Source organism: Thunnus thynnus, chromosome 4 (assembly GCF_963924715.1).
Source record: "Thunnus thynnus chromosome 4, fThuThy2.1, whole genome shotgun sequence".
NCBI lineage: Eukaryota > Metazoa > Chordata > Actinopteri > Scombriformes > Scombridae > Thunnus > Thunnus thynnus.
Window position 1 is genome coordinate 29,254,924 of NC_089520.1, and position 13,534 is coordinate 29,268,457.

General features: G+C 40.0%; 1 protein-coding gene across 1 annotated transcript; it reads left to right on the forward strand.

Annotated features, from left to right (window-relative positions):
* The first annotated feature begins 512 nt into the window (after nt 1-512).
* Nucleotides 513-13,502, forward strand: trpc4apa (transient receptor potential cation channel, subfamily C, member 4 associated protein a). The gene is made up of 18 exons (XM_067588207.1): nt 513-671; nt 3,253-3,381; nt 3,510-3,626; nt 3,802-3,859; nt 3,995-4,050; nt 4,223-4,351; nt 6,040-6,241; nt 6,350-6,535; nt 6,628-6,770; nt 6,861-6,992; nt 7,101-7,159; nt 7,252-7,437; nt 7,612-7,702; nt 7,805-7,945; nt 8,098-8,209; nt 8,573-8,685; nt 8,840-9,046; nt 10,572-13,502. The coding sequence occupies exons 1-18, from the start codon at nt 543-545 to the stop codon at nt 10,707-10,709; spliced, it is 2,328 nt and encodes a 775-aa protein (XP_067444308.1). The 5' UTR covers nt 513-542; the 3' UTR covers nt 10,710-13,502.
* Nucleotides 13,503-13,534: the final 32 nt, after the last annotated feature.

Here is a 13,534-nt window from a genome sequence, read left to right on the forward strand (position 1 = left end):
CCCCATTCTGATTTCCCTGAAGTCCTGTCCTGTGTTCAGTAATGATTTTAAACTCCATTCCTACTCTGTCTCATTTTCTTAATATCTCCCTCTCTGGATTATATTTATTACAGTGTATGATAATGTGTACATCTTCCAGAGAATCACCTCTGACACAGACTGGACTGACTTTTCTCCATTATATGTAACGTGGAATGAAAACCTGCATGAACCTTAATCGTGTAATGATCACCTCCTCTCTGCAATTATGATATCCTCATTTAAACTGTTCAACATGACCTGACTTCTGTATATTATATTAATTTATATATTATACGATATATTAATAATGTCTCCCTTTATTGACTGTATCCCATTCCTTCTGCCTGGTGTTATTTATGGCTCTTCTAATGAATGATTTTTGCCTCTCCCCTATCATAAGCTACTTTTATCACTTTGTTGTCATTATCTGCTTCTCTGCCAGCAGATGCCGCTTAATTACCTCCAATAATTCATCAAAGCCTTCCACTTCCTGCCCGAGCACTTCAGTTCAGGAAGAAGAAATGATGGCGACGCTTCTGGGGTCCGAGTCCCCTTGTACTGGAGGAAAACGGAGAAATTGCAGTAGCAATATCATCACAAAGTTCACGGCCAGTAAAATTACTGGCCAGGGTTTCAGTCGAGGGACACAGGTAAGAGAAACGACGCATGTTTCGACAGTTAAGACGTCTGAAAGTTGGTAGCCTGAGACCGGGGACTTGCGCTCGGGATGTTGCCTGAAAACGAAGACGTTGTCCCGGAGACCTGACTGAAGGTGTAGTCGCTCCCTACAGCTTTGGCTTTACGGCTAGCTACGACATTGTGGGACATTTTATTGAATGTAAACGTTAAACTTTGATACCATTGAGTTCTGGATAATAATATTTGCTCGCTGACAAGCCAAATGATGATAGCACGACAACAAATGTATGTAGCAAGCTCCGCTTCAAGTGGGTCTTTTGTTGTTAGCTCCATGTTAGCTTAGCATTACAGGCCAGGGGAACTACGGTACACAAAATGCCTCGAATCGCTAGTTTGACGGGCCGTCACTGTGTTAATCAGGTATTGTGGTGTCGGTGCTACAAGACAGTCCGTAGGTCAATTTTGGAAAGTGCTTAAATCACGTAATTAATGACAGTAACGTTTGCTAATGTCAGCCAGCTAGCTAAGCCAGCTGAACAGCTCAGGCGATTACGTAACGACACACTAACCACAATAACTATCGTTTCCATAAATGGACACAACAGCTGTTTGGACAAGCGAACAAGTTTATTTTTATTTCTACACTAGTAAACGTTTGCACGATATTTGTAACTTTGGAGAACATTGTTTGTACGGTTAGTTTTGATACAACGCTAACGTTAGTCTACGTCAACTGTTTTGACTCTGATCAATCTCCATGACCGTCGCACCTGTCCTGACATTTAGACTCATACAGCCACCGAGCAAATATCTCACCTACTTACTCAGTGTTAGCTTAAGGGCTCAAATTATAAAGCTAATAAAACCATTTGTACAGTGGATCTTCAATATTGCGTCACTTCATTAAGTGTTTTTTTCATGAAGTAGACTTGGCATCTGTCAAGGAACCTATAATATCGTCTATAGGCTCCTTGGTATCTGCAGTTCTGTCTGGTTCTACTATACCTGATAACACTGAAAATGTCGCATCTGACAAGTTTAACTTAACTGCCACAATGTGAAAACTGTTGAAAACACACTGGTGTTAAGTCAGTGCTGCTGACACATCACATCACATTAATGAAAGCTGCAGTAGAGAACATCAAAAACATCCCTCAAACAGGCCGCTTCTTCTGTCCCGTTTGGAAAACAGCTTGTTTCCTTGAGAGAAATAAATGTATGTTTATTAATATCTGGATTTTTTCCCCCTCAATTATGATTTTTATTATTTCTTTAACAGACATCCCTGAAAGGCACTCCAATGGGTTTTATAGATAGATAGTCACAAAAACAGCAAACAAATAGATAAAAACTGAAAGGACACCAACAGCAGGTACAAACAAAATATCTCTAAAAGCTACATTAAAGTTAAAAATTAAAAATACAGCAAAAGCAACAATAATAATGATAGATATACATATATATGCATACCCACACCCTGTAAACATACATACATACACACATGTAGATGTATAAAAGAAGTTAAGTGAATACTTTATCTGAAAGGAAACTATTTTCTCCCATCCCATCACCCTGTCTCTGTCCCGCCAGTCGAACATGGTGCACTGTATGTTTTAAATTATGTACACATAGTGCTGTGCAGTATACTGACTCATCTGGTATACCAGTTTTAATTTCCCATACAATATGAATTTTTCATATACTGCCATACCAATTCATAGCTGAAATAATTGCTGCAACTTTTCAATAGGTGGCGAAATATATAATCACAGTGAAGAGCGCTACAGTCAGGGGGAGCTGTGTAGAGTATATTGAGAGGGGACCCCTATTAACTGCATAACCTTCTTACTAACAGTTATAACTTTATACAACAATTAATAATTCACAACTAACTCTCTTTAACACAACAATGTGTGACACATAAACAATTTGTAACACTAATAATTGTACATTTATAAAATTACACTGCCAAATGGCATACTGGGTACAGCTCGCTAGCTACCCAGGTAGCTCCGTTGTTGAGATTCTGGAGATTCAGATTGAGATTTGGGTGAACGAGGCCTCGCGTAGCATGACAGTTATTGAGACAATCTCTGTCAGCCTCCTACTGCTTTAGAAATAAACATGATTTTTACATGACTCGCTTCAAAAGTTGTGAGTCTGAACAAAAGTAAACAGTGGAACTAGCTGCCTGTAGCAGCATTATGGCTAACTGCATAGGGAATTACATACATTACCACTGGAATAAAAAAAGAACAAAAACAAAAAACTTTGCTTTTAGTTCCCTTTGTTGACCTGAGATGTGGCTCAACTCCAATATGACTCACAACCCCAACTACCCTCTGGGGCCTTTTATGTTTAAAGTTAAACCCATTTTTCTGGGAAGGAAGGTTATCTGTTCATGTTTCCGCCACATGAAATGTGCCATTTAGGCCTAAATCTGGTATGAATTGTCCTGCAGATTTCAGCCTGACTACAGCGCATACAGGCAAAAACTAGACCTTTTAAAACCAGTCTGAACTCCTGATGCAAAATATAAATTTTTCAGTGTGCATTGTACTAATTCGGCTTACCTCTGATTGTGTGTTGCAGCTCCCAGGAGGCCTGCTCCAGGAGAGAGATAAACGAGCCAAGTGGAATGGCATCCCTACTCTGCTGCAGAAGCTCTACGAGAGCAGCCATCCCAACAGTGACCTCTCTCATGCCCACAGCCTTCTTAAGGTAACCACACAGCACCAGTCCATCCAACAATGAGCCTGTGGCATCACTGTTTTCAGTCACGTCTCGCTGAATGGTTCACTTGTGGAGCCTGGGTGATGTAAAGTACATGCGGGCTCTCTTTTTGTCAGGTGTTATCATCCCAGCTCTCCATGGAGGCCATGTCTTTTGTCACAGAGGACAGGAAGACCGCTCAGGAATCCACCTTCCCCAACACGTACACCTTTGACCTCTTTGGTGGAGTTGATGTAAGTTTGACATTCTTAGTGCTCCATGATCTGTTATAATTGGACTCAGACAATGAAGCTTGTTACCTCTGGAGAGTCAGTTCTCGTATGCAGTACAGCTCATACTGAGACAGTGTTGAAATAAAAACAGTATTGACTCACAGCACTGAATACTCATTTTCCTGTTTCCCTGAAGCTGCTTGTGGAGATCTTGATGAGACCCACACTAACTATGCAGAAGAAAAAACCCAAAAGTAAGAAGGATTGACATCACATCTGTGCACATTTCTTTCCTTTATTGGGGATTTAAAACATGTTTACATGATAATTGACTTGAATTTCATGAAACGTTGTCATAATTAGACTAATGTCTGTTTCTGTTACAACAGTGAATGATGACTTGGTCAAGGACAGCCTTAGTGTTCTCTACAACTGTTGTATATGTGTAAGTATCCTATTACATTTTCTACGTACCACAGAAATGTCAGAGGTGCATCATACCTTGCTTCAGTTTAGTACATAACTAAATGTATTTTCCTTGCAGGTTTGTGCTGTTAGATTGTCTCAAAACAGACGTGATTTAATTTACTTGCAAATGTCTTCCTTTTAATTGACAGACGGAGGGGGTCACAAAGAGCCTGGCAGCGAGGGACGACTTTGTTTTGTTTCTCTTCACCCTGATGACAAACAAGAAGACCTTCCTACAGACTGCTACTCTAATTGAAGATATTCTTGGAGTCAAAAAGGTCAGAGTTAAACATGGATTAAATCCTCAGCAGAAGCATGTAAACTCTGTTTATGGCCATGTTTACTCCAGAGTTAAAAGGCCAATGAAATGACTTTGAAGTGACTAGAGTGTGACACATTTGGCAAGCCGGTGTTTGCCTTAAAAAGTGAAAAGTGTAAAAAAAAAAAAATAGCCAAACTGATTACTAATCTGATTTTTTTTTTGTTTTTGTTTTGTAAAAATAAAAAACCTTTTAACTTCTGCTTTGCACATTAATTTATGTTGTAATCTGCCGGCTCTGGTGTCCATGTACAGACATCTCTAATGCCAGAATATTTGTGCCTGGCAGAGCTGCTAACACCTTAATGTTACACTCATGCCTTCATTTTAGAATCATGCTGTGCTAAGATTCAATTTCTCTCATTATTCTTTAACTTTTTAAAATGCGTCACTGTCTTTGCTTTGCTCTGTATCATGAAAAATTGTAATCTAACAGATTGATCGGCAAACAATGTCCTTTTGCTTTCTTCTTATGTTCTCTTGAATGCCGACACACAGTTATTTTTGTGATTTTTGAGGTGTTTTAAATCTTTTAAATGTTTAAATTATGCTACTCCTGTAAGGTTTTGTGATGTTTATCTGTGGAAGGTTTGCTGACAATCCAGTTGTTGCTTGTTCACCTTCTCAAAGGTGAGAGTTGATCAGTTCAACTTCATTCTCTGCACATGAGAGCTACATGGAGATTGCACAAATTGAGCTGCTTTGTGTTTTGTTGTATTTCTGGTTCGGGTCATGTTAATTGGACCAGTTTGACAAAATGACATCCTCTTCTTTTTAGTAATTATGACAGATAATATTTTGTTATTTAGAAAAGATATTTCCAGGTGAAGACCACCTCCCCACTTTTTATCACAACATGATGGCATGTTAGTGCATTGTGTGTATAATTACAGTCTGATTACTGCTATGCACAGCATGTCTGTATCATTTGCAGTGGTGCTATGACAGATGACATTTTAAATTAATTTTAAATGCCTACATATATGATATAACCACTGCAGCACCATGACAAGTATAACAATAAGTACTATTCTTCTTTAAGGCAAGTTGCATTCTTCATAAGGTATGCATTACGCAAAGCAAAGGGCAGCGAACATTCTTCAAAGACTTGCATTGAAAAAATGTGAAGTTAAAAATATGTCATGTGATGTGAAGATCTCCTTCACATAATTATGCTTTACAGGAAGGGACACTAAATGAGGATAAAACCTTGCTGAAAGTGAAACTAGCAAAGACATTCCCTATCCTGTAAAAGTTTTTGTACATTGGAAAGTCTAAAACATCCTGGATCTTACATTCTGCTTTCTTTTTGAAAAACTCTTACTGCAGCTGTGGAGAATTTAGTGCACAAAAACGAACATTTCCTTCTCTGTGACCATTTTTAAGGGCTCTAGCATTACAGTGACTGTTCTTCTCCCGTGTGGATTAATGCTTAATAACCACACTGGCCCCAGAGAAGCTGATGAACATGTGTTAGCTGCTCTATCAACGCAGAAAACTTGTGTATCTCACATGCTTGCATTGGCGTAGGCATACCTTGTATGAAATATGTGCTGGGCCCAAGGAAGTAATCTTGAGATTATTTAAAAATGAACCTTCAATTTACTTTCAGTTTGGTAACAATCCATGTGTTGTTTTTTTTTTAAGGAGATGATCCACTTAGAGGGCATCCCCAACCTGTCAGGTCTGGTTCAGAGCTTCGACCAACAACAGCTGGCCAACTTCTGCCGCATCCTGTCTGTCACCATCTCAGAACCTGATGTAGGAAATGATGACAAGCACACTCTGTTGGCAAAAAATGCCCAGCAGAAACGCAATGCCAGCCCATCGCGGGCGGAGGTCAACCAGGGTACGCTGCCTTCACAGTACAGAGCTCAAGTGTACTACATAATGTTTGCTGTTCCAATGCAAAAGAACGGATCAGTAAAGTGAACTGTCACACTGCATTTTCCAACAGTAACCCTGCTGAACATCCCGGGCTTCATTGAGCGGCTGTGTAAACTGGCCACCAGAAAGGTGTCTGAGGCCACAGGAGCTAACTTCCTGCAGGAGCTGGAGGACTGGTACACATGGTTGGACAACGCTCTGGTGCTGGACGCCCTCATGCAGATGGCGACTGAGGAGGCTGAACAAAGCAGTACAGGTGAGACAACAGTCTCTTGTGCTGCTAGTTCCTCATGCTGCTTAAATCCTAAGAACTTTTTACTTAAAACTATTTTTATTCTGCACCTTCAGAATCATCAGATGAGAGTTCCCTGGCCACCAGCCCTCTGAGACATCGACTGCCCCAGTCTATGAAGATCGTCCATGAGATCATGTATAAAGTGGAAGTGCTCTATGTGCTGTGTGTCCTTCTCATGGGGCGACAGAGGAACCAGGTACTTCACAGCACAGATGTCTTCATTGCTTGGGATTTATGCTTGCAGGGCTGTTTGTTTTACCGACGCCTGTATTGTGTCTCCGCACAGGTTCACAAGATGCTGGCTGAGTTCCGTCTCATCCCGGGACTCAATAACCTGTTTGACAAGCTGATCTGGAGGAAATACACTGCTTCGAATCATGTGGTGCACGGCCAGAACGAGAACTGCGACTGTAGTCCAGTATGAACTTTTGACACAACACTCTTGGAAACCGACTTTTGGCAGTTAAATGAAACTTTTTCAAATTAAACATAACTGTTAACTCTCTGTTTTTTTCTTATTGTGCAGGAAATATCCTTCAAAATCCAGTTCTTGCGGTTACTCCAGAGTTTCAGTGATCACCATGAGTAAGCGACTCTTAATTCACTTACCATGGATCTGACTTGTCCTTTTTACGTTATGTTTGTTTTTTTTTTTAAACGTGTTGCCTGTCTTTCAGGAACAAGTACCTCCTGTTGAATAGCCAGGAGCTGAATGAACTGAGTGCCATATCCATGAAGGCTAACATCCCCGAGGTAGAAGCTCTGGTCAACACAGACAGAAGCTTAGTGTGTGACGGGAAGAAGGGCCTCCTCACGCGCCTCCTCACTGTCATGAAGAGGGAGCCTCCAGACTCGTCCTTTAGGTCAGTTTCATGTAGGCCAAGATGGTGATCTTTTAGGTGTCAGGCTTCCTGAAGGAAGTCAAACATCCACATATTAAAGCAGCAGGCTCTCAACTGTTTTTGAAAAGATTTCGCAAGATTCGTCTCTAGTTCTGCTTTTCATGGCTTTGCTGACTCTTTCTGACGTATATGTAGATTCTGGCAGGCGAGGGCAGTGGAAAGTTTTCTCAGAGGAGCCACCTCCTATGCAGACCAAATGTTCCTTCTGAAGAGGGGACTACTAGAGGTAAAATCAATAGTAAAACCCACAACAGATAGTTTTTATATCCTCCATGACGACAGTCCACTTTGAATGAATGGCTCAATTTCTCCTTTCTTCCCTCGACAGCACATCCTGTTCTGCATCATAGATAGTGGCTGTACATCCAGAGATGTCCTGCAGAGCTACTTTGATTTGCTTGGAGAGCTCATGAAGTTCAACATTGATGCCTTCAAAAGATTCAACAAATACGTTAACACTCCAGAGAAGGTATACAGTACTTGTGCACCCTGTATACCCTTTTTAAATTAAAAAAAATGTTGTATATCTGGGCCTAACAAAATAACATTTTACAGCTATCTGTCAACTTATGTAGTGTGTGAACAAGTGTGTGTAATGTACAACATGATTTCTCATCACAGTTTCAGACCTTCCTGACGCAGATCAACAGCTCTCTGGTGGACTCTAACATGCTGGTGCGCTGCATTGTTCTGTCATTGGACCGCTTTGAGAGCCAAACTGAAGATGTCAAAGGTGAACAGAAATGGAACTTTTTTACACATTTTAAGCAGTTCATTAGAGAACATTTGAAGTAGATTTTAATGAAATATCAACACATCATTTGTAATTGATTGTGGATGTAGATGTTGGGTTTTTGTCCTGTGTTTATTCTTGTTTTGTAAAGTCCTGAAGAACTTTGTGATTTAAAAGGAAAGTTAAGCAATACATTTTGTCAAAAGTTGCTCATATTGCTCATAACATTCATGAAACAGTGACCACACAGAGAAACCCCGAGAATAGAAAAAAAGTTTAAATCTGTTCAAATGAATTGAAGTGCCGTTCCATGATGTTATGATATGAGGTCTTTCAGCATTGATTTTGGTATTTTCTCAACAGTGGTGGAGGTGCTGTCTGAGTGCTGTCTGCTGTCCTACATGGCCAGAGTTGAGAACAGGCTCTCCTTCCTTTTCCGACTGATCAACATCATCAACGTACAGACGCTCACACAGGTCTGACTAACGAATTTAATAACTTAGGGTCTGTCTTGATGTGAACTTAAAATAGTATCAGCTATAATTTACATTTAAATGATTTTTTTTATTTGTTAGAATCATGATAAAAAATGTTGAATTACTCATCAATCTATCCATCCCCTTCCTTCAGGAGAATGTGAGCTGTTTAAACACCAGTTTGGTCATCTTGATGCTGGCCAGAAGAAAGGCTAAACTGCCCTTCTATCTCAACGCCTTGCGTGAGAAAGAGTATGCTGAGAAGTACCCGGGCTGCCTGCTCAACAACTTCCACAACCTACTGCGCTTCTGGCAGCGTCACTACCTCAACAAGGACAAAGACAGCACCTGTCTGGAGAACGTGAGTAGCTCTCACTCTTCTCTGTACACACCTGAAACATCAGTGAATGTTTTCATTTACCCAACGTCTACACCAGCTGCATCACACAAGCTGCAAGTCAGCAGCACGACGTGAGGGTTCCCTCTCAGTGTCTGACTGTTTACCTTCAGTCGCTTTCCTGTCACACTTTCAAAGCATCCTGACAAGGAAATCACATTTATGCATGCTGGAAAAAACAAAGGCTTTAAGTGTTTTGACTGCTGCGTCACAGTGACGTGTTGAACACAAGCTTGTACAACTGGTTTAGACAGCAGCATTAGTTAAAATAAAATTTGAAAAATCCAAGAGACACATTATTTTAAAAATGCAGCAAGAGTCACAAGTATCTTCTAAAAGCTCCATTCTTACAGCGACAGCAAGCAGAAGCAAGTGTGTAAAGACGGTGGAGATGGAGGAAAAAAAAGGCAAATCTCAATCATATTGCTGTCTATTCTCCAAATTTCCTGAATCATCTCTCTTTTTGAGGGAAAGCAGACAAGGATACAACTAATTAATGTTTGCAGTAATACAATAATAGTTCAATTGTAGTAATACAATTCAGCAATACAAGTAATGACATTGTTAATTTATGAATAATCAATGTGACACAGTATATTATTACACAATTATTATATATTTGTCTTACTTTAATAAAACTGATGGATGATATTAGTGTAAGCTAGTGACTGGCTGTCAGGTAAGGTAATGCACATCCCCCACTGGTGACCGTTTCATACTTTGCACTTCTTAACCTTTCATTAAAGATACATTAATCAGTATTTTTTTTTTTTTTTAAAGAGCTAATTTACTAACGTGAAACGGCTCACTGGTAGTGAAAACAAGTGATGATCAACTCTGTAGCTCTACACAGCATTTTGGCATTTTTCGCTCATTAGTTTGGTTTTATAGTTTTTAACTTTATTTTTATTGTTTTGTTGTTGTTACTTTTTGTTCTTCATGCTCATCAGTGTTGCTTGTATCTGCAGCAGGCAGCCGTTATTGGAAAAAGTTCTGCTAAATCCACTGTGACGGACAAAGCTGGTGACTAGCTGGTGAACATAGTGGAGAATTTACCACTAAAGAGCCAGAAATTTTTCTTAGAATTTGGTGAATACCCAACCAGAGCTTAAAGGAGAGTGAATATTAGACTTACAGTCACCAAGTAGTAAGAAATGTGACTTCAAATTCATGTTAATGTATCTGTGTGTCTGCTGGATGTGTAAATAGGCAACTGTTTGCTAACCTGTTAGCTGTAACAACTTTTTGCTTGTTCCACTGCCCCCAAGTGACCAAAAATATCAATGTTTTATAATGTTTTGACAAGTATATACACAACCCCAAACATTTTGTTGTTTGTAGCAATAGTTACATGTGAGACTTAGTACTGATCCAACACACAAGCTCGTAGCTCATCAGATACTGTGGTAAGTGAGCTAACAAAGACAACTTGTCAATAAAAAGCAGTAAATGAGGTTTAGAAGTCTAATTGTGGTTTCCCTCCTCTCAGAGCTCCTGTATCCCCTTCAGCTACTGGAAGGAGACGGTGTCAGTGCTGCTGGGCTCAGACAGGACTTCTCTGTGTGCCATAGCGAGCTACATTGATGAGCCCTTCATGGATCTGGACAGAGACCTGCTGGAAGATTGACCCTCAGGGTGTGCACTCAGTGCGCTGGGGATGGGGCAGGGCAGAGGGTCACAGGGAGCATGGACACCTGAAGCTGGTGAGGACTCCACTGAGCCGAGCCATCCAGGCGTTTAAATGACTGCGTTTCTGGATGTAAAGACTCGCCTGTCTGCTGTCTGCACCTTCGCATGGAGGCCATCACCACAGATGGGGAGGGGGCGTAATTTGCCCGGCTGTTGTCGTCTCACTAAGTAACCGTCCTCTCCTTCAGAGGAAGAGGGGGAGGAAACCTGTATGCTCACCCCAGATTGCCCAAACGTTCTAAAAAACAGACAATTAAAGGACCTCGGGAAATGACACCTGCATTGGTTGTTTGCTTTAGGTGAAATTCAAATAGAGCCTTTTATATAACCTATACAAAATTCTATGAAAAAAAAATATGTATGATTCAACAAATTATATGTTAGGAAAAGGATTCTTTTCACGTGGACTTGGTTTGGAAATGGCCACAGATTGAGCTATCACCCAGATGTGCAGGTCAGTGGTGCGTCACAGGGCTGCCAGGAGTCACTGCCCTCACTGTCCCACTACCTACACGCTCGCTGTCGACTCTCTGCCACTCCACTGCCTGACCTGTGGTGAGAAACCGCTGATGTTGGAGTATTTGCAGGGGTCTTCTTAGTGAACAGCATTTTCATTTAGTCTATCTGTGGGTCTACTTTATTAGGTGGCTGTTGTTGATCGGTGCTTTCTGGCTCTACTCAGCACATTTAGGTAGCTTGTGGGCCGGTTGACATGTTTCACAAATCTTTTCGGGGCTCCTCGCACCTACAACCATCCACTCTGTCGTGGCTTCAGAAGCTTCACCCAGGGACCCGTTTCTTTTTTCCGGTTATTTTTGTCGATTCATTTTTGTCTTGTTGAAAACAATGGCTTTTAGCTCTGGATAAAACTGTAGAATAAAACATTGCACAGATTAAATTGTTTTTATTGTTTATTCTATTTTAACACATTTGTTTAAAAAAAAACAACAAAAAAAACATCTTCATTTTGTAACAGAATTTGTATCCATGTTGTGAGAGATGCTTTGGGAAGAGAATAAACTATGCAGGTGCTAATGTTAAGATACCACTTTCATTGTTCCACTCCACACAAAGTTTGTTTTATGTCAATTAGCCTTCAGCCCAAAATCATCACTGGATTGAAAGTCTACAACTTTCTCTTGTCTGTGCTATTTCTCAAAATCAGTTTCTGACTACAAACTGAGAATGACAATCTTTCTGTGTGATGGCTCTTTTTGCATGGTACCACTTGATCTGTAGCTGCACGGCTGTGTCGACATGGTGTCCGCAGCCCGAATATGTGCAGCTGTTTTGTGTAAATGGAGGATGGCGAGCTGAACAGATATCTGGTGTCTCAAATTAAACAGACCCAACCCGAGATAAGTACAAATGAATGAGCTACCTCATATTTTATCCTGACATCGTACAGATCAAACCACTTGGAATGGCAAGTGTAGTGTACAGTTTTACTCCCAGCATGTCATGAATCATAACACATGTTCATGTGAATGTATAAGGGCATTTCTACAGTTGGCCCCTGATGCCATGAGTTACTAATGCTATGCCGCCTTTGGGATGCAAACACACACCTCCTTTACACTTTGAAAGCCTTTTATTTGCTTTAAAGCTGATTAACCAGAAATGTTTCCTTTTTTTTTTTTTCTAGCTTTTGCAATCATTCAGCATGTCTTAAATCTCTTGATGGTTGTGCACATACTTTAAATTAGTTCATCTTTTGTGCTTTGCAGTGGAGTTAATGCAAGTGCACTTTACAAGTGCTTCTCTCTTACAGACTCTCAGTTTCTTTGCTGGATGCCCGAGATGATTGCTGTTATTCTTGATAACATGATGTGATTTGAACACAGGGTACTTCTGCCGTGGTGTTACGTTCTGAGTACTGATCGTGTGTTATCATTGATCTGAATCACTCCATTCATCCACCGTGGAGGTCAGTGAAGCTGTTGCTATAAAAACATGAATGTTGTGAGCCCTCTTCGGAGCAGTTATATAAACAATCTCTGAACCCTGACTTCAGTAGCTTTTTGATCAGAATTTCTGAGAGTGATCTTTATGTAGTGATCTAGTAAGCCTTAGATTTCATTCACTCATTACGTTGTCTAGAAAAATGATGAAACCTTACCCTCTTGGCTAAGAACATGCTGCATAATGTTTAATATAACACTCGTATTTGTTTTTCATTTTCGACCCCTGATATTTTGACTTTATCAGCTGTAGATTTATGTAATGTTTGGCATGATGAGGATGATATTAGACACATTTTGCAATCACTCTTAAACACACAGTCACGTGCACGTAGATGACGCCTTTAAAGACTCATTCAAAACCACTCAGACTTCTAAATGATTGTATCTTACTTCAGCAGGATTAACAGCAAGAATTATCTTTTAGACATGCTGACGGTGGATAATATTTATGGTATAAAGTTAACATTCATTTTTAAAAACAACCCATTTTTTTTATTTTATTTTTTTTTAATTTGTGTTTGCGTTGAATAGTGTGAAAATCTCTTATGGTCGTGTTAAAAAATTCACACGTCTTGATCTCTTTCTAACGCTGTATGACCATCAAACAGAGAGAAGAATCATGTCTGCGTTTCATATTCTACTATAACCACTTCTGTAACCAACTTTCACCTTCATGTTCCTCCTCTAATGCTGGTATTGAACTTAATTTTCCTTATTTAACAGCTGTTTGTCAAATTAATAATATAATAAATTCTTCTTTGGACCTTGTTTGTGGGATTTCGTATCTTTATCACACATT